At 44.0% G+C, this 22,601-nt stretch overlaps 1 protein-coding gene across 1 annotated transcript in view; it reads right to left on the bottom strand.

Moving 5' to 3' along the window:
- Positions 1–22,601, bottom strand: part of FNDC1 (fibronectin type III domain containing 1) — a 333,787-nt gene that overhangs the window by 124,047 nt on the left and 187,139 nt on the right. The window contains exons 11-12 of the mRNA XM_073672788.1: positions 21,853–22,224; positions 14,816–14,890 (exon numbers count right to left, since the gene is read on the bottom strand). Of these exons, the coding sequence (XP_073528889.1) occupies positions 14,816–14,890; positions 21,853–22,224 (447 nt within the window). The remainder of the gene's footprint in view (positions 1–14,815; positions 14,891–21,852; positions 22,225–22,601) is intronic.

The raw sequence follows: 22,601 nt of genomic DNA on the forward strand, positions 1-22,601 counted from the left end.
CAACCTGATGGAGGTCAGTATAGATGGACTAATAGAGAAAGTCCCACACACTGCTAGAAGGCCAAATATTTTTTCAGAGCTAGATGCAGATAAAAATTATATTCAATTTGCAACCTGATGGAGGTCAGTATAGATGGACTAATAGAACAAGTCCCACACACAGCTAGAAGCCCAAATATTTTTTCAGAGGTACTGTAGATGCAGATAAAAATTATATTCAATTTGCAACCTGATGGAGGTCTGTATAGATGGATTAATAGAACAAGTCCCACACACAGCTAGAAGCCCAATATTTTTTCAGAGGTAGATGCAGAAAAAAATATATTCAGTTTGCAACCTGATGGAGGTCAGTATAGATGGACTAATACAACAAGTCCCACACACAGCTAGAAGCCCAATATTTTTTCAGAGGTAGGTGCAGAAAAAAATATATTCAGTTTGCAACCTGATGGAGGTCTGTATAGATGGACTAATACAACAAGTCCCACACACAGCTAGAAGCCCAATATTTTTTCAGAGGTAGATGCAGAAAAAAATATATTCAGTTTGCAACCTGATGGAGGTCTGTATAGATGGATTAATAGAACAAGTCCCACACACAGCTAGAAGCCCAATATTTTTTCAGAGGTAGATGCAGAAAAAAATATATTCAGTTTGCAACCTGATGGAGGTCTGTATAGATGGATTAATAGAACAAGTCCCACACACAGCTAGAAGCCCAATATTTTTTCAGAGGTAGATGCAGAAAAAAATATATTCAGTTTGCAACCTGATGGAGGTCAGTATAGATGGACTAATACAACAAGTCCCACACACAGCTAGAAGCCCAATATTTTTTCAGAGGTAGATGCAGAAAAAAATATATTCAGTTTGCAACCTGATGGAGGTCTGTATAGATGGATTAATAGAACAAGTCCCACACACAGCTAGAAGCCCAATATTTTTTCAGAGGTAGATGCAGAAAAAAATATATTCAGTTTGCAACCTGATGGAGGTCTGTATAGATGGATTAACAGAACAAGTCCCACACACAGCTAGAAGCCCAATATTTTTTCAGAGGTAGATGCAGAAAAAAATATATTCAGTTTGCAACCTGATGGAGGTCAGTATAGTTGGACTAATACAACAAGTCCCGCACACAGCTAGAAGCCCAATATTTTTTCAGAGGTAGATGCAGAAAAAAATATATTCAGTTTGCAACCTGATGGAGGTCTGTATAGATGGATTAATAGAACAAGTCCCACACACAGCTAGAAGCCCAATATTTTTTCAGAGGTAGATGCAGAAAAAAATATATTCAGTTTGCAACCTGATGGAGGTCAGTATAGATGGACTAATACAACAAGTCCCACACACAGCTAGAAGCCCAATATTTTTTCAGAGGTAGATGCAGAAAAAAATATATTCAGTTTGCAACCTGATGGAGGTCTGTATAGATGGATTAATAGAACAAGTCCCACACACAGCTAGAAGCCCAATATTTTTTCAGAGGTAGATGCAGAAAAAAATATATTCAGTTTGCAACCTGATGGAGGTCAGTATAGATGGACTAATACAACAAGTCCCACACACAGCTAGAAGCCCAATATTTTTTCAGAGCTAGATGCAGAAAAAAATTATATTCAATTTGCAACCTGATGGAGGTCAGTATAGATGGACTAATAGAATGATGATATGCCCAAAAGATTTTACTTCACTAGGTGCAGTAAAAAAATTGGTATTCTATACACAGGTGGTATATCTTGCAACACAGATAGGCTACTCCACTGACTAACACACTCTGCAATAGGCCAAAAAGGATTAGCTTTGCTAGATTCAGCCAAATGCTGTGAAAAAAACTTGCACAACACTGGCACAGACCTGCCTGGCAAAAACTGATAGGAAGTGATGTAACCTAGTCCTGAAAAGGACTCCAATTACAATTAGTCTTTACTCCCACAATCTATCTATTTAAGAGCACAGACCTGCCTGATAAAAGTCGTAGGAAATGCTGTAACCTAGTCCTTAAAAGGACTGCAATCACAACTATTCCCTACTCCCAAGCTATCTGTAGATTTGTGCGAAAATTGGCTTGAAATTAACAAGGTATAGCGCACACAGCAACAGCGGTGCCGTCTAACACGCAGCTGCAGCAGTGAGAAAATGGTGGCGACGGGGAAAATGGCTTGGTCTTATAGGGCAAGGACATGTGACATACACTGCCAATGACACATGCCCTTGCTTGTGTGAAAAAAAGCACTTCGCTCCGTGTGTGCGCTGCTGATAGGCTGACAGATTGCACCTCCCCACTGTAAATGCGGGAAAGAGAAAAAAAAAATGGAGATCTTCATTGTTCCTGCAGAGATCCATCCCCTGCCCCTCCCCCCACCCCGCTGTACACTCAAACTGCGTATTAACATTAGTTTTCATCATTACTGAGAAAAAATCCAGTTATGATTTTGGTGCATGAACAGTTATCGAACATAACCTCGAACAGCCGAATTTTTCTCAAATTGTTCGTGTTCGCCGAACGGCTCGAACACCGCCCAAAACAGCTCGAATTTGAGATTGGCGAACAGTTCGAGTAGAACAACGCTCATCTCTACCCAATACCTCTTTGAAAAGACATAGAGGAGGGTCTCAGTAAAAAAAATTTTCCCATTATAAAGGAGCGGGTCTCCTATACTGGTAATGCCCATGCTGTGACTGCAAGGGCTGCCGAAATTTGGGAATAACCCCACTAAGAATTTAAAGACACATAGAGCAGGGTCACAGTAACAAGATACGACATGTTCCCAATAGAAAGGAGAGGGCCTGCTATACATTTATAGGGTATGCAGTGAGTCCAACGGCTGACCAATTTTAGGAAAAACCCCACTAAAAATTTAAAGACACACGGAGCAGGGCCACAGTAACAAGGTACGACATGTTCCCACTAGAAAGGAGAGGGTCTGCTATACAGTTATAGGGTATGCAGTGAGTCCAACGGCTGACCAATTTTAGGAAAAACCCCACTAAGAGTTTAAAGACACACAGAGCAGGGCCATAGTAACAAGTATGACATGTTCCTATTAGAAAGGAGAGGGTCTGCTATACAGTTATAGGGTATGCAGTGAGTCCAACGGCTGACCAATTTTAGGAAAACCCCCACTAAGAATTTAAAGACACATAGAGCAGGGCCACGGTAACAAGGTACGACATGTTCCCATTAAAAAGGAGAGGGTCTGCTATACAGTTATAGGGTATGCAGTGAGTCCAACGGCTGACCAATTTTAGGAAAACCCCCACTAAGAATTTAAAGACACATAGAGCAGGGCCACAGTAACAAGGTACGACATGTTCCCATTAAAAAGGAGAGGGTCTGCTATACAGTTATAGGGTATGCAGTGAGTCCAACGGCTGACCAATTTTAGGAAAAACCCCACTAAGAATTTAAAGACACATGGAGCAGGGCCACAGTAACAAGGTACGACTTGTTCCCATTAGAAAGGAGAGGGTCTGCTATACAGTTATAGGGTATGCAGTGAGTCCAACGGCTGACCAATTTTAGGAAAAACCCCACTAAGAATTTAAAGACACATGGAGCAGGGCCACAGTAATGACAAATTCCCATTAGACAGGAGAGAGTCTCCCATAGTGTTGGCCTATGCAGTGAATGCAAGGGCTGCCAAAAATTTGGAGGCACTTCAATGCCCCTTGGAAGAGAAGTGGAGTAGGCCTCATAAAAAAATGTTCCCATTAGAAAGGAGCGGGCCTCCTATACTTGTAATGCCCATGCACTAAGTGTATGGGCTGACAAACATTTACCCTTGGGGGGTATACATGAACATACTGTATAAAAAAAATTTTCACGGGCATCATAAACACCCTTAAAAAAATTATGTGGGTGTTGCATCACGGACCACGGTCACCCTGGTGATATGGTGGTGGAGGATGCTGAGAAGGAGGAGGACAATAGCAAATAGACAAAATCAGGAAGCGTATACCCATGTGTGGGTGTGAAAAGGTGCATGGGAATACACTAGTGTTGAGCCACCCCCGTAGTGTTCGGGTTCGGTTCGGTTCGTCGAACACCGGGATGTTCGAGGAACTGTTCGTCGAACTGTTCGTCGAACACCTTAGAACACCGTCGAACACCGTTAAAACCAATGGCAGGCAAACAAAAACACATAGAAACACATAGAAAACACCTGCAAAGGTGTCCAAAAGCTGACAAACTGCTCAGAAGACACTCTCTTTAAAAAAGCCGGCCGGCAAATTCAGCAGCGGCATACACCGGTACCCGACAATTTAGACAAGAAGGAATAGAGCATCACACATAGATTAGATAGATAGAAACATGTCAGTCACACATATAAGAAGCACAGTGACAGTGTTGGTTACTGCACTTGTCATTTAGTGTAAAGGATTTATTAAAAAAAATATTAGTGTTTTCATGCACCGTCTCTTTAAAAAAGCCGGCCGGCAATTCAGCATCTGTACCCGACAATTTAGAACAGAAAGAATAGAGCTTCACACATAGATTAGATAGATAGAAACATGTCAGTCACATATATAATAAGTACAGTGATAGTGTTGCTTACTGTACTTGTCATTTAGTGTAAAGGATTTATTTAAAAAAATAATAGTGTTTTCATGCACTGTCTCTTTAAAAAAGCCGGCCGGCAATTCAGCAGCGGTACCCGACAATTTAGAACAGAAAGATAGAGCATCACACATAGATTAGATAGATAGAAACATGTCAGTCACATATATATGAAGTACAGTGATAGTGTTGGTTACTGTACTTGTCATTTAGTATTAAAATAAAGGATTTATTATTAAAAAAATTGGCGTGGGGTTCCCCTTAATTTTAGGCTCTAGCGGAGGTTAAGCAGACGGCTGGGGCAGATGTTTGAAGCCTGGGAAGGGGGTAATACCCACGGAGCTTCCCAGGCTACTAATATCAGCCTCCAGCTGAATACATAGCCTTTACTAGCTATTAAAATGGGGGACCCCCCAAAAAAAATGACGTGGGGTCCCCCCTAATTTAATAGCTAGCAAAGGCTAGGCAGACAGCTGGGGGCTGATATTAATAGCCCAGGAAGGGAGCCATGAATATTGGCCCCCTCCCAGGCTAGAAACACCAGCCGTCAGCCGCCCCAGAAATGGCGCATTCATAGGATGCGCCAATTCTGGCACTTAGCCTCGCTCTTCCACGCTGCCCTGGTGCGGTGGCAGGGGGTAATAGGGTTGGGGTTGATGTCAGCTTATAATGCCAGCTGACATCAAGCCCAGGTTAGTAATGGAGAGGCGTCTATAAGACACCCCCATTACTAACCCCATAGTCAAAGTTAAAAAAAACACAAACACCCAGAATAAAGTCCTTTAATTGAAATAAAGACACAATCCTTTATTGTTCTAAATTAAACCATACTTACCATCACGCCCATTCCAGCTGAAGCCAACGATCTCCTGCAATAAAAGAAAAATAATAAAGCAACCTCATCCTTACCTTTCCATGGTTCCCACGACAGCTTCAGCTCTGCTACATCGAGATGACAGGCTGGACCGCAGCAGAACGCTGCCATCCAGCCTGTCATCCCGCAGACAGTGAGAAGCGCAGGCTTGCTTGCGCTGCTCAGCGTCTCTCTGTGACGACATCCAGATGAGCCGAGTTCATGTCCAATGAACTCGGCTCACCTCATGCACGTCACTGACAGCGTGGGAAAATTCTCACGCTGAAGCGCTGATTGCAGGAGAATTTTCCCACGCTGTCAGTGACGTGCAGGAGGTGAGCTGAGTTCATTGGACATGAGCTCACCTCATGCACATCACTGACAGCGTGGGAGTATTCTCCTGCACTCAGCACTTCAGCGTGAGAATTTTCCCACGCTGTCAGTGACGTGCATGAGGTGAGCCGAGTTCATTGGACATGACCTCGGCTCATCTGGATGCCGTCACAGCGAGACAGTGAGGAGCGCAAGCATGCCTGCGCTTCTCAGTGTCTGCGGGATGACAGACTGGATGGCAGCGTTCTGCTGCGGTCCAGCCAGTCATCTCGATGTAGCAGAGCTGAAGCTGTCGTGGGAACCATGGAAAGGTAAGGATGAGGTTGGTTTATTATTTTTCTTTTATTGCAGGAGATCGTTGGCTTCAGCTGGAATGGGTGTGATGGTAAGTATGGTTTAATTTAGAACAATAAAGAATTGTGTCTTTATTTCAATTAAAGGACTTTATTCTGGGTGTTGTGTTTTTTTTAAATACTTTACTAGAAATTCATGGCGGTCATGTCTAATACTGGCGTGACCCCATGAATTTTGGGCTTGGGGCCAGCTGATAATACCAAGCTGGCCCTAACCCCTTTATTACCCAGTGAGCCACCGCACCAGGGCCCTGGATGAGTTGGGTACAGCGCCAGAAGATGGCGCTTCTATGAACGCGCCATTTTCCGGGGTGGCTGCGGACTGCAATTTGTAGCGGGGGGGGGCCCAGAAAGCTTGGGCCTCCCTGCGCTGCAGATTCCAGCCCCCAGCTGCCTAGTTGTACCTGGCTGGACACAAAAATAGGGCGAAGCCCCACGTACTTTTTTTTTAATTATTTCATGAAATTCATGAAATAATTAAGAAAAAAAGGCCTTCCCTATATTGTTGTGTCCGGCCAGGTACAAATAGGCAGCTGGTGGATGGGGGCAGCCCGTTCCTGCCTGCTGTACCTGGCTGGACACAAATATAGTGCGAAGCCCCACTTCAATTTTTTTAAATTATTTCAGGAAATTCATGAAATAATTTAAAAAAAATTGACGTGGGGCTTCGCACTATATTTGTGTCCAGCCAGGTACAGCAGGCAGGAACGGGCTGCCCCCATCCACCAGCTGCCTATTTGTACCTGGCCGGACACAACAATATAGGGAAGCCCTTTTTTCTTAATTATTTCATGAAATAATTTAAAAAAAATTGACGTGGGGCTTCGCACTATATTTGTGTCCAGTCAGGTACAGCAGGCAGGAACGGGCTGCCCCCAACCACCAGCTGCCTATTTGTACCTGGCCGGACACAACAATATAGGGAAGCCCTTTTTTTCTTAATTATTTCATGAAATAATTTAAAGAAAATTGACGTGGGGCTTCGCCCTGTTTTTGTGTCCAGCCAGGTACAACTAGGCAGCTGGGGGCTGGAATCCGCAGCGCAGGGAGGCCCAAGCTTTCTGGGCCACCCCCGCTGCAAATTGCAGTCCGCAGCCACCCCGGAAAATGGCGCGTTCATAGAAGCGCCATCTTCTGGCGCTGTACCCAACTCATCCAGGGCCCTGATGCGGTGGCTCACTGGGTAATAAAGGGGTTAGGGCCAGCTTGGCATTATCAGCTGGCCCTAAGCCCGAAATTCATGGGGTCACGCCAATATTAGACATGACCACCATGAATTTCTAGTAAAGTATTTAAAAAAAACACAACACCCAGAAAAAAGTCCTTTAATTGAAATAAACACACAATTCTTTATTGTTCTAAATTAAACCATACTTACCATCACGCCCATTCCAGCTGAAGCCAACGATCTCCTGAAATAAAAGAAAAATAATAAAGCAACATCATCCTTACCTTTCCATGGTTCCCATGACAGCTTCAGCTCTGCTACATCGAGATGACAGGCTGGACCGCAGCAGAACGCTGCCATCCTGCCTGTCATCCCGCAGACACTGAGAAGCGCAGGCTTGCTTGCGCTCCACAGTGTCTCTCTGTGAGGGCATCCAGATGAGCCGAGTTAATGTCCAATGAACTCGGCTCACCTCATGCACGTCACTGACAGCGTGGGAAAATTCTCCTGCACTCACCGCTTCAGAGTGGGAGAATTCTCACACTGAAGCGCTGAGTGCAGGAGAATTCTCCCACGCTGTCAGTGACGTGCAGGAGGTGAGCTGAGTTCATTGGACATGAGCTCACCTTATGCACGTCACTGACAGCGTGGGAAAATTCTCCTGCACTCAGCGCTTCAGCGGGAGAATTCTCACGCTGAAGCGCTGAGTGCAGGAGAATTCTCCCACGCTGTCAGTGACGTGCAGGAGGTGAGCTGAGTTCATTGGACATGAACTCGGCTCATCTGGATGTCGTCACAGAGAGACGCTGAGCAGCGCAAGTAAGCCTGCGCTTCTCAGTGTCTGCGGGATGAGAGGCTGGATGGCAGCGTTCTGCTGCGGTCCAGCCTGTCATCTCGATGTAGCAGAGCTGAAGCTGTCGTGGGAACCATGGAAAGGTAAGGATGAGGTTGCTTTATTATTTTTCTTTTATTGCAGGAGATCGTTGGCTTCAGCTGGAATGGGCGTGACGGTAAGTATGGTTTAATTTAGAACAATAAAGGATTGTGTCTTTATTTCAATTAAAGGACTTTATTCTGGGTGTTTGTGTTTTTTTTAACTTTGACTATGGGGTTAGTAATGGGGGTGTCTTATAGACGCCTCTCCATTACTAACCTGGGCTTGATGTCAGCTGGCATTATAAGCTGACATCAACCCCAACCCTATTACCCCCTGCCACCGCACCAGGGCAGCGTGGAAGAGCGAGGCTAAGTGCCAGAATTGGCGCATCCTATGAATGCGCCATTTCTGGGGCGGCTGACGGCTGGTGTTTCTAGCCTGGGAGGGGGCCAATATTCATGGCTCCCTTCCTGGGCTATTAATATCAGCCCCCAGCTGTCTGCCTAGCCTTTGCTAGCTATTAAATTAGGGGGGACCCCACGTCATTTTTTTTGGGGGGTCCCCCATTTTAATAGCTAGTAAAGGCTATGTATTCAGCTGGGGGCTGATATTAGTAGCCTGGGAAGCTCCGTGGGTATTACCCCCTTCCCAGGCTTCAAACATCTGCCCCAGCCGTCTGCTTAACCTCCGCTAGAGCCTAAAATTAAGGGGAACCCCACGCCATTTTTTTTAATAATAAATCCTTTATTTTAATACTAAATGACAAGTACAGTAACCAACACTATCACTGTACTTCATATATATGTGACTGACATGTTTCTATCTATCTAATCTATGTGTGAAGCTCTATTCTGTCTGTTATAAATTGTCGGGTACCGCTGCTGAATTGCCGGCCGGCTTTTTTAAAGAGACGGTGCATGAAAACACTATTATTTTTTTTGATAAATCCTTTACGCTAAATGACAAGTACAGTAAGCAGCACTTTCACTGTACTTCGTATATATGTGGCTGACATGTTTATATCTATCTAATCTATGTGTGAAGCTCTATTCTTTCGGTTCTAAATTGTCGGGTACCGGTGTATGCCGCTGCTGAATTGCCGGCTTTTCATGTTTCACTGTTGACACTGTTCCCATCGATTTGGGCAATCACTGTAATGCCACAACCACCATGGCTGTGGCATTACAGTGAGTGACAGACAATCCCTGCATGATTGGTGCTCTAAATAGCGCCAGACATGCAGGACAAGCTTTTGGTGCACGAACAGTTATCGAACATAACCTCGAACAGCCAAATTTTTTGCAAATCGTTTGGGTTCGTCGAACAACTCGAACACCGCCCAAAACAGCTCGAATTTGAGATTGGCGAACAGTTCTAGTCGAACACCGCTCATCTCTAGAATACACCTCCCAAGAAAAGACACTGGATTTGAGTTTATGTTACGCTGCTATCATTCGGTGGTGTTGAGAAGTCTGGCCCAATCCAGCCCTTGTTCATTTTTATAAGAGTCAGCCTGTCAGCATTTTCAGTTGACAGGTGGATGCGCTTATCAGTTATAATTCCACCAGCGGCACTAAAAACCCGGTCTAATAACACGCTGGCGGCAGGGCAGGCCAGGACCTCCAAGGCATAGAGAGCCAGTTCATTCCACGTATTCCAGCTTGGATACCCAATAATTATAAGACACAGAGGAATCACGAAGGACATTGGTATGGTCAGCAAGGTACTCCCTCAGCATCTTCCCAAACTTTACACTCCTTGTGAGAGTACCCCGAGCCTCAGGGACTGTGCGATGGGAGGGTCTGAGTAAACTCTCCCAGAACTTTGACAGTGTTCCCCTGCCTCTGCTGGATTGAAGTTGTGTCTCTCTCGCCTGTACTCTTTGGTTGTCTAGCGAAGTGTGCCCTCTGCCACCAGCGTTATCAGATGGGAATTTTTTTAATAGCTCCTCAACAAGGGCCTTCTGGTACAGCCCCATTTTTGTAGACCTGTCTGCCACAGGAATAAGAGATATAAAGTGCTCCTTGTAGGGTGGGTCTAGAAGTGTCACCAACCAGTAATGACTGTCACCCAAAATTTTGAGAACGCGAGGGTCATGGGAAAGGCAGCGTAACATAAACTCAGCCATGCGTGCCAGACTACTAACAGGCAAGACTTCCGTGTCCTCATCAAGAGGATGGCTGACCATGCTCTCCTCCTCCTCCTTCTCCTCTCTGTCCTCTGTCCATCCACGCTGAACAGACGGTATGACAGCTGTGCAGGTAGTACCGTCTATAGTGCATGAAACTAGCTACTGTCCTTCCTCCTCCTCCTCCTCTTCCTCATTGTCACCCAATCCACGTTGGGATCAGATGAGGCTTGGCTGTGTGTAATAACCCTGTATGGTTCCTTGCTCCATCTCATCGTGCTCCGCCTGCAATGCATCCTCTTTGATTGTGAGCAGAGAGCATTTCAGAAGACAGAGAAGCGGGATGGTGACGGTAATTATGGCATCATCACCGCTCATCATCTTGGTGGAGTCCTCAAAGTTTTGGAGGATGGTACATATGTCTGACATCCATGTCCACTCCTGAGGTCTTATGTGTGGAGTCTGAACTGAATACCGACGCCCTTGTTGATGCTGGTACTCAACAACTGCCCTCTTATGCTCACAAATCCTTCCCAACATCTGCAGTGTAGAGTTCCAATGCGCGGGGACATCACACACCAGTCTGTGAGCCGGAAGCTGCAAATGCTGCTGAAACACTGCAAGGGTGGCGGAAGCTGTAGCTGACTTTCTAAAATGGGCACAGAGGTGGCGTACTTTAACAAGCAGATCCGGCAGCTCCGGGTAGGATTTAAGAAACCGCTGAACCACGAGGTTAAGCACATGGGCCAGGCATGGTACGTGTGTGAGCTCGCCTCGCCTCAGAGCCGCCACCTGGTTCTGGCCATTGTCACACACGACCATGCCTGGCTATAGGTTCAGCGGTGTGAGCCACAGATCTGCCTGCTCTTTCAGAGCTGCCCACAACTCTTCAGTATTGTCTGTTTTTTCACCTAAGCATATTAGCTTCAGCACAGCCTGTTGCCGCTTGGCCGTGGCAGTGCTGCAGTGCTTACAGCTTGTGACTGATGTGGTCATTTCGGATATGGAGGCTGAAGAGGAGGAGGAGGCTGAGGAGGATGAGGTACAGGAGCTGTAGACCGTGGGGGCAACCCTGATTGACCTAGGGCCCATAATCCTTTGCGTCGGGAGGACGTGTTCCGTCCCAAAGTCCGACTGGGTCCCGGCTTCCACTATGTTAACCCAGTGTGCCATCAGCGAGATGTACCATTCCTGCCCACAAGCACTTGTCCACGTGTCCGTGGTTAGGTGGACTTTACCGGTAACTGCGTTGTTGAGAGCACAGCTAATGTTTTGGGACACGTGCTTGTGTAATGCAGGGACAGCACACCGGGAGAAATAGTGGTGGCTGGGGACCGAGTACCGCGGAACGGCCGCCGCCATCAGGTTGTGGAATGCTTCCATCTCCACGAGCCTAAAAGGCAACATTTCAAGTGCAAGCAGTCGTGAAATGTGAGAATTTAGTAGTGTGGCCTGTGGGGCGTTGGCTGCATATTTGCGCTTGCGTTCCAAGGACTGGGGTATGGACAACTGAATGCTGCGCTGGGACAAGGACATGGACGTGCTTCCTGATGCTGCAACTTGAGAGTGTGCAACGACAGGTGCAGGGCAGGAGGCATCTTCGCATGCACCATGGACAGGGGATTGGCTTGCATGCACAACAGTGGAAGAAGCAATGGTGCCACCCGCAGACACTGTTCCTGGACCTTGGGGTTCGGCCCACAAAGTCGAGTGCTTTGCTGCCATGTGCCTGATCATGCTGGTTGTGGTCAGGCTGGTCGTTTTGCCACCCTTGCTGATGCTGGCCTGGCAGGTGTTGCAAATGGCCTTTTTGAGGTTTTCGGCAGTCTTTAAAAAACAACCAGACTCGGGAAGACCTAACAGTTGTACTGGCAACTTCCTTCGTGTTGGTGTTACGGGGAACGGTTGCCTGCCTTCTGTCTGCGGCCACCACACTGCTTCTTCCTGCCTGTTGGAGTGCTCTGCCTCCCTTCCTCCCCCTGTGTACTGCTGTCCTCGCTCTGCATGTCCTCCTGCCAGGTTGGGTCAGTTACTATATCATCCACCACCTAGTCTTCCATTTCCGCACCCTGGTCCTCCTCCTGACTTTCTGGCAATTGTGTCTCATCATCGTCCACCTTTTGTGACACTTTCCCACTGTTGCCTTCGTGTGACCGTGGCTGCTCAAATATTTGGGCATCGCTACACGCGATCTCCACTTGCCCCGCTTCAAGTGGACCGGGCGAGAGGCCCGAATCTATAAATGGAAAAGTGAACAGCTCTTCAGAGTGTCCAAGTGTGAGATCAGTTGTCTCTGGGTACTCGGCATGGTGGGAGGAAAGAGGATCAGGGTGAGGAATATGCGGTCCAGACTCACTGCTACTGAGACTTGACCGTGTGGAAGACAGGGTGGTGGAGGTGGTGGCTAAGTGACTGGAAGCATTATCCTCTATCCAACCAACAACCTTTTGACACTGCTCTGGGTTCAATAGTGGTGTGCTGCGGTCCCCTAGAAATTGGGACAGGAAGGTCAGGCAAGAAGATGTGGGTGTTTGTTGTGGCACAATTTCGGCTTGCCCACGGCCTTGTCCTCTGCCTCTGCATGCACGATTACCATAACGTCCAGTTCCCCGTCCCTTGCCACGTGCCTTGCCCATTTTAAATGGAGGACAGCATCTTCCACGCTCACTACAAATGACTGAGTTTAGAGCGAACTTATATGTGATCCGTGTGATAGCGAAAACAGAGTTTTAAATACCTGGCCTGTAGGTAAGTAGTTTGAACAGCAAACTGCGGTGAATTGCTTCAATGACACACTAAAGGAAATTTTTTATGGAGGCCAGAAATGGCAGTATTTTCTGACAACGTATATGTGATCCGTTTGACGGAGAAAACACAGTTTTAAATAGCTGTATTTCTAGCGCTCTAATATGGAAAGGACCTGGCTGTATTCTGTAGTGCCAACAAGCAAATGGCGCAGAAAAGATGGTGTTCTCTGGATTGCTTTTTAAGCAAATAATGAGTATTAAAATCCAAAGAAAAGTATTCCTGGCCCCTGAGACCTGGGCCTTTGTATAGAAATATCTAACAGCAGCAGAAGGCAGAATTGGAATGGAGCCTCTTGTGCTATATGCATTGCAGTCTGCTATATACACTGCCTGCCTATACACCCTGCCAGCCTGATATCTCTGCAGATAGATTAGTCCTCAGAAGGACTGTTTATTAAGATGGATATGAATAATGTACGGTTTTTCTCCCTACACTACCTAATACACAAGCAAATCTGTCCCTGACGCAGCAGCACCTCTCCCAAAACAAGCAAGTGGCGCAGAAAAATGGTGTTCTCTGGATTGCTTTTTAAGCAAATAATGAGGATTAAGATCCAACGAAAAGTATTCCTGGCCCCTGAGACCTGGGCCTTTGTATAGAAATATCTAACAGCAGCAGAAGGCAGAATTGGAATGGAGCCTCTTGTGCTATATGCACTGCAGTCTTTATATACACCGCCTGCCTATACACCCTGCCTGCCTGATATCTCTGCAGATGGATTAGTCCTCAGAAGGACTGTTTGTTAAGATGGATATGTGTAATGTACGGTTTTTCTCCCTATACTACCTAATACACGATCAAATCTCTCCCTGACACAGCAGCAGCTCTCCCTACACTGTCTGATCCGGAGTGACTGTGACGAGCATGGCGGCGCCAGGTCTGATATAGACCTGATGACGCCGTGCGGCCAGCCAATCACTGTAATGCCCACAACCAACATGGCTACGGCATTACAGTGCATGGCAGGCAATCCCTGCATGTTCATTGGCTCTCTAAAGAGCACCAAACATGCAGGGAGGGGACCCAAGTTCCCGCCCGAGCAACCCGGAAATACTCAGCAGTGAGATGCTCGGGCGAGCACCGAGCAGTAACGAGCATGCTCGCTCATCACTAATAGTGAGGTGCACCCTATAACCTAAAAATAAAGTAGGTCCTTCATAAGACATTGTCACTAGTGTATATTGGTACATCAGTTCTCTCATTTCCTTAATTTATTTGGTCTCCTGCCTCTTATCCTTCCACTGCTCTGGTGTGACTTTGCAAAATACTGATGCCCAAAATTGTACAAAACATTCAGTGAGTCTCTGGCTAGCAATTTTCTTAATGATAAAACAGGTTTCTTTTTTCAGCATGTGAAATTATGCACCTTTTCATGCACCCCATGATATTAATTTACATTATCTGTAGCAGCTTGACATTTGCTTAGTAGTAACATCTCCAAATGCTATATCAATTAATATGTAACAGATAACAGATTTTTACCCCCAAATCAAAACTTGACACTTATTTATAACATGGTTAATTTGCCACTTCTCAGTCAGATCATCCACCATCATAAAACCTTCTATTCGTACTCCTTTTATTACAAACACTCAGCTTTATATTTATATATTTTGTTTAACTCACATGTAGAACTCATTTTTAAGAAAAAATTATTGACCCACTCCTTATTTTTTTAAAACCTGTTGTAAAGTAAACCACATCATATTTGGCAAAATCAAGAATTTTTACCTTGATCAAGATCGAAGTATGTGATACTTTCTGGGGCTTCAGTTGTAACAATTAGGTCTTGTCCAGAATAGCTATCTGTCAAAACAGTGAATAACGAATGTTATATCCAATGATGACAGTGAAGAAATATTAGCCTAGAAAAATCTGTGATTTTGCAAGCAATGCTCATGGGTAGAAATCATAATGATTATTCCCAAGGTGCCAATTTAATGAAGAAACACATATAAAATATACACACAACATCAATTATGAGAAAAAAAAAATAATTGCTTTTGGCATAAAAGATACACAAGTAGCTGTGGATGATGGATTCCTTTTAACTCCTTACGGACCGAGCTTCATTTTTAAAATCTGACCAGTGTCACTTTATGAGGTAATAACTCTGGAAATCAGATGCTTATATCACATAAACTAGTTAATAAATAACATTTCCCATATTTCTACTTAATATCAGCATCATTTTTGAAACATATTTTGTTTTTATTAGGAAGTTAGAAGGGTTAAATGTTTATCAGCAATTTTCCATTGATCCAACAAAATTTACAAAACCTATTTTTTTAGGGACCACATCAAATTTAAAATCACTCTGAAGGGCAACATGACATAAAATACCCAAAACTGACACCACTTTAAAAACTGCACCCCTCAAGAAGTATATTAACCCTTCAAGTGCATCACAGGAATTAAATGTGGAAGGAAAAATGAAAGTGTAACTTTTTCACACAAAAATGTTACTTTAGCCCCAAATTCAGCATTTTTACAAGGGTAAGAGGAGAAAATAAACCATACAATATGTTGTGCAATTTCTCCTGAGTATGACGATATTCCATATGTGGTGGAAAACTACTTTTTGAGCTCATAGCAGGACTCAGAACGGAAGAAGCAACATTTGTCTTTTGGAGCACAAAACTGGCTGGAATAGATTGCGGACACCATGTTGTGTTTGCAGTGCCCCTGATGTGCCTAAACAGTGAAAAAAAAAACACAAGTGACTCCATTTTGAAAACTACACCCCTCAAGGAATTTATTTAAAGGTGTGTTGGACATCTTAAACCCACAGGTGCTTCACTGAATTTTAAAAACATTGGACCATAAAAATTAAAAATGAATGTTTTTTTTCCACAAAAATGTTGTTTTAGCATCAAATTTTTCATTTTTACAAGAGTAGCATGAGAAAATGGACCAAAAAATTTGTTGTGTAATATCTTCTGAGTACAGGGATATATCATACATGGTCAGAAACTCTTGTTTGGGCACATGGCAGGGCTTGAAAGGGAAGGAGTGATATTTGGGTTTTAGAGTGCAAAATTGTCTGGAATAGATTACGGACACTATGTCTCATTTGGAGAGCTGCCAAGATTTCAAAACAGCAGAAACCCACACAAATAACCCCATTTTAGAAACTACACTTGTCGAAGAATTCCTCTAGGGGCGTAGTGAGCATTTTAAAGCCATGGGTATTTCACGGAATTGTATAACATTGGGCTGTGAAAATTAAAAGTTACATTTTTTCCATTAACATGTTGTTTTAGCCCCAAGGTTTTAATTTTCATAAGGGCTGATAGGAGAAAATGGACCACAAAATTTGTTAAACAATATCTCCTGAGTACGACAATGTTCCATATATGGTCAGAAACTACTTTTTAGGCACAGTGCAAATCTCAGAAGAGAAGGACCACCATATCAGAGTGCAGATTTGACTGGAATGGTTTGCTGGTGCCATGTCACATTGGCAGAGCCTCTGAGGTGTCAGGACAGCAGGACCCCCACATGTGACCCTATTTTACAAACTACACTTCTTAATAAAATCATCTAGTGGTGCAGTGAGCATATTGACACCACATGTGTTTCACAAAATTTTATATCATTGAGCGGCAAAGAAAAGAAAATTACATTTTTTGCCACTATAATTTTGTTTTATCCCCAGATTTTACATTTTCACAAGGGGAAATAGGGAAAAGTGACCAAATAATTTGTTAAACAATTTTCGTGTATGTGGCAATGCCCCATATGTGGCTGTACAGTACTGTTTGGCCACGCGGTGAGCCTCGGGAGGGAAGGAGTGCTACTTGACTCTTGAAGAAAAAAATTCTCATAGAAATCGTAGAATAGTTTGACTCCATATACAGAGCCTTAAAGTGCCAGAAGAGCAGAATCACTCTCAATTGACCCCAATTTGGAAATTACACCCCTCTGGGAATTCATCTATGGGTGTAGTGGTGATTTTGACTCTATGGGTGTTTTTCAGAAACAAGCAGCAATGGACGTTGCAGAGTGAAAGTGCAAATATGCCATTGTAGTGCCTGTACATTGTAGAGCCCATACATTGTAGTGCCCAGTACATTTTGCCCAGCTCGTGCTTCTGAGAATATGTACCCGTAAATTAAGCGGTCTCTCATCGTTACAGTAATTCCCAACATGTGGACGCTAACTACAGTTTAGGCACATTGTGGGGCTCAGAAGGGTAGGACATTTAGATTTGGGAGAGTAGATTTCGCCGGATTTCTTCTGGTAGGAGTCACGTCACTTTTCTAGAGAATGTGTGCTACCAGTAAAGTGGAAGCTCCCTATATATCTGTTAGAAAATGACATACCTGTGTTGGGACTTGTTTATTGAGGGTTGAGTAGAAGCTTTTATTGGTCGCATTTTGGGGTACAGAACATTTAGTATCAGTTCACATTTATCCTGAGCTCTACGCAGAGCAATTACATTGGGGTTTTCATCTAAATCCACAAAATACGTGATTCGGATGAAACCCCCAAGAGATCCATTTACTAATGAGGCAGCACTAATGTCTGGCCTCTGTTCTACAGTATCTGACTTTTAAGAGGCGCACAAAACTGTAGCCAACCACGCTTTTATGCACGCCTAAAATGATGGGCACGGCCAGATCATAGGCCAGACAGAGTCCAAAGTGTCTCCATCTCATTTATTAAAGGGAATCTTCCACCAGGGGTTTCGATGACGTATTAAAGAGATTTACACAGAAACCCTGATGTAAGCGCTCAGCATAGAGTGTAGGATAAATATGAACCGAGCCATACTGGGATCTTTGGAAGGCAAAATAAACAAATCAACAGAAGGTGAAGAATTGGTTCTATTTATTTTTTACGCCGTTTCTCGTGCAATATAAATGATTAGATGACTTAATTATTCAGGCGGTGTGATTACAGCGATACCACATTTCTACTGTTTTTTTTAGGTTTTGCTGCTATTACACACTGAAAAATAGTTTTTTATAGAAACAAGTTTTTGCATCGCCATATTTTGAGAGCTACAATTTTTCAATATTTCTGTCGACATGTCATGTGAGGGCTTGTTTTTTTGCCATACAAGTTGACATTTTTATTGGTACCATTTTTTGGGCACATAGTATTTTTTGATTATTTTCTATTCCGATTTTTGGGAGGCTGAATGAACAAAAACCAGAAACCAGATTGTTTTTTGGGGTGTTTTTAAATCCCGTTCACCTTGTGGTAAAAGTGATAAAGCAGCTTTATTCTTCGAGTCAGTACAATTACAGTTATACGACATGTATATCTTTTTTTATGTTTTGTCACTTCTACACAATAAAAACAATTTTATAGAAAAAATAATATTTTTGTATCCCTGTTTTCTGAGAGCTATAGCTTTTTTATTTTTCCACTGATAGAGCTGAATGGAGGTTTATTTTTTGTGGGACAAGATGATGTTTTGAGCGGTACCATCTTTATTTATATTTGTCTTTTTAATCGGTTTTATTCCACTTTTTTTTTCCAGCGGTATGATGAAAAACCATAGTTTTTTGCCAAGTATTTTGTTTATTTTTTTTACTGCATTCATTGTAGGGGTTAACTAGTTTGACAGTTTTATTGATTGGTTCGTTCCGGATGCAGCAATACCAAGAATGTGTACTTTTTGTTTTATTTTTGTTTTTACATAAACGTGTATTTATTGGTGTAATATTTTTTTTCTTTATTTTGAGGGAGGTGGTTTTTTTTAAGATTTTTTTCAATCTTTTTCTTATTTTTTTTTTACTTTTTTTACTTAGTCCCTCTATGGGACTTTAACTTTTATTACTCTGATCACTGGTCTAATGCATTGCAATACATGAGACCTGTGATATTAGAAAGGCAGATAAGGCTGGGTCTCACAGGCCACCATACCTGGCAAACCAATAGGTCATTGTTTGACCTTCGGGTGCAATGACAACCATCGGCTCCCTGAGATTTTGTCACGGGGGTGCCGATGGGGGTGAGGGAGGGAACCTACTCATTCTCACAACCTTCTAAATGCCGCGATCGCTATAGATCACGGCATCTTGAGGGTTAGTCAGTCAGAGGCGATGCAGGAACTGTCAATGACCGGTACCAGCATGGAGCTGTTGCTATGTCTTTTCGCACAGTGACAGCTTAAAGTCATGACAGGTATAACACATCATGATACAGGAACTGACACCTGCTCATGATGTACTACACCCATCAACTGGCATTAAAAGGTTAAAATCTGTTGGGAGATTGAACACATTAAAGTACAGAAATATGAATGTATTAACTCCTTTAGAAACTAGATGTGTATCCAGCAACAGTTTGACTGTTCAGGTCGAACAATTCTAGACTATTTCTACAATTACTGGTCTTATTATACATATGAAAAGAGAAGGAAGGTAATTCCTCAAGAAGTATGGTTCTGACAAGCAGCAAATTTTGGGTCTTTCCTGTAATCTTGGACAACCCAAGGGCAGACATACCGCCGCTGCAGCCGGTGCAACTGCACCCGGGCCCAGCTGTGCAGGGGGGCCTTTGCAGGGTGGATAATAATGAAGGCAATCTGGCCAGTTTCTCGGAGCCCCAGGCCCCGGGGGGCTCATGGCCAGATTGCGCTCATTCTGTGCGCTGATCTCTGCAGCTTCGCTGCCTATAGGAGGAAATAACAGCGGAGCAGCAGGGATCCGTCCTCTGATTCCTGCTCGCCCGCGCTTTCTGAGTGACACAGACACGCACTGCTTGATGATGTCAGCAAGCAGCATGCGCCTGTGTCTGGGAGAAAGTTGCTGGTGATGATGATGCTGCGGGGGAGCGTGCAGAGAGGTAATTGTTTTTTTTGTTTTTTTTATCCAATACACTGGGGAAATGATGCGGGTAGAGCAATGATGAGAGTGATGGGTGGACAGGATTGATGAGGATGATGGGGGACAGCAATGATGGGGGTGATGAGGGGAGAACAATTATGGGGGTGATGGGGGAGAGCAATGATGAGGATGATGGTGGACAGCAATGATGGGAGGAGAGCAATGATGAGGATGATGGGGGACAGTAATGATGAGGATGATGGGGGGAGAGCAGTGATGGGGGGAGCAATGATGGGGGTGATGGGTGGAGAGCAATGATGGGGGACAGTAATGATGAGGATGATGGGGGGAGAGCAATGATGGGGGAGAGAAGTGATGTGTGTGATTGGGGAGAGCAATGACGGGGTGATGGTGGGAGAGCAATGATGGGGGTGATAGAGGGAGAGCAATGATGGGGGTGATGGGGAGAGAAAAGATGGGGGTGATGGGGGGAGAGTAATGATGGGGGTGATGGGGGAGAGCAATGATGGGGTGATGGGGGAAAGCAATGATGGGGGAGAGCAATTATGGGGGTGATGGGGGGGAGCAATGAAGCGGGTGATGGGGGGAGCAATGATGAGGGTCACGGGGGAGAGGAATGATGAGGGGTGGTGTATGACAGCAATGATGGGGTGGTCTGCGACAGCAACGATGGAGGTGGTGTGCGACAGCAACGATGGGGGTGGTGTGAGACAGCAATGATGGAGTGGTGTGGAACAACAATGATGAGGGTGGGGGAGAGGACACTGAGGTGTGGTGTGGGAGAACAAAGATGAGAGGAGAGCAATGATGGGAGTAAGATGCAAAGGACACTTTATAATAATTGAAAGGTGGGAAAAGATGATGTCAGGGGCTTGTAATGAATTGGGATGTGGCAGAGGATGCTCAGTAGCTGATAATGTCTTCTCCCACCTCCAAAGTGTAGGGGAGACACACGTATGTATACAATATATGTGACCTTGTTATTTTCTAGGCTGGAGATCATCGTGACAAGACAAGTCGTGGCTGGGAGATGTCGACATGACCAGATGGAGAAGAAGCAGCAGAAAACGACTCTGATCAGATGAAGACGTCAGCAGTAAGTGCCTGGATGTAAATATTATTCTGTATCTGCACTGTGTGATTTGGAGCGATAATGTTTTCTGTAATATCCCTTAGGCTGCATTCTAACATTTGTGTGAAATGTCCATGTGCTGCCAAATTTTTTTATTAGACAGCACAAGGACTTTTAGAGTTTTATAGATTCATTCACATATCTGTGAATATCACGGATCTGAGAATGAGATCTGTGAGGGTTACAGAATGTCCTGTTCTGATCCGATTTTGTGGATTAGAATAAGACATGCTCAATTCGTCTGTAAAAGCAGGCAGCACACCGACACTGCACACAGATGCAGGAATGTAGCCGTATTATATATAGCACAGCCCCTTAGTATATAGACTATGTAAGGTGTATATATATATATACACATATATATATATATATATATATATATATATATATATATATATATATATATATATATATATATATATATATGTGACTATAAATATTTGTTGCTTTGTCGCAATAAAAGGAGGGGGGCCCATACACATTTCTTGCACGGGGGCCCCAAGCTGTCTGTGTCCACCCCTGGGGCAACCCATTTAAAATTGATGGACTTTTATTCTTGATTCAACATATTTGAGATGAAAATTATATGACTTAGTCCCTATTTGATACTAGCGCTATATAAATAGTGTGAAATATAGGACTACTGTTGTTTCATCCGAAATTTATGTATATTTATGTGGGTCGCAATAAGAGTAGTCCTATACTTAATACCTTTTACGCAGCACTGGAATTTCATAGGGGCTAATGCATATCATTTTCATCCCAAATACGTTGAACCAGAATTAAAAGTCAATCAACGTACAGTATATACGCCTAATTACATTTTCAATTACCTTCCGTGTAACAATCTGGCTTGTCATCAGCTCCCATGATCATGTTTCCTTCCTCATCATATTGTGCAAAAGAACCTGGTGCACAAGTAGGAATAAATGGTTCTTCAGTAGTTAGTTCAATAGTAGTTGTTTCAGGTGTAGTAATAGTCGTAGTTGTTGGAGGAAGGGTTGTTGGAATTGTTGTGGTAGTTGGAATGGTTGTCATCCTTGTGGTGGTAGGTTTGGTAGTTCTTGCCACTTCAAGACCCCTAAGAGGTCTTCCTCCAAGGCTCAGAACAGGTTTGTCTTGAGGACTTGCCACAGGCTTGCTAAACCTCCCATGTCCAAAGAGTGGTAATCCATCAGGACTCACAACTGGAGTGCCATTTAAATCTGTCGAGAACCAATAATACATAAAAATACAATAAATACATAATAATTAGTGATGAGCGAGCACTAAAATGCTCGGGTGCTCGAAGATCGGGTCGAGCACATTGGAATACTCGGGTGCTCGACCCGAGCAACGAGCCCAATGTAAGTCTATGGGAAACTCGAGCATTTCTCTGGCGGTCCCCCCCGGCGGTCTGCAGAAGGTCAAAAATTGCCCAAATCGATGGGAACAGTGCTCAATTAAACATCAGGCAGGCAGAATATATATGCAGACAGGCAGGCAGGGTATATAGGAGGGTGCATGAAATACATAGCATGGCACTTGGAACACACTAGTGCCCTCCGATTTTCATGCACCCTTCTCTTTAAAAAAGCCGGCC

This window comes from Phyllobates terribilis, unplaced genomic scaffold, assembly GCF_046119375.1.
Source record: "Phyllobates terribilis strain yellow unplaced genomic scaffold, ASM4611937v1 Scaffold_3__8_contigs__length_932513732, whole genome shotgun sequence".
Lineage (NCBI taxonomy): Eukaryota > Metazoa > Chordata > Amphibia > Anura > Dendrobatidae > Phyllobates > Phyllobates terribilis.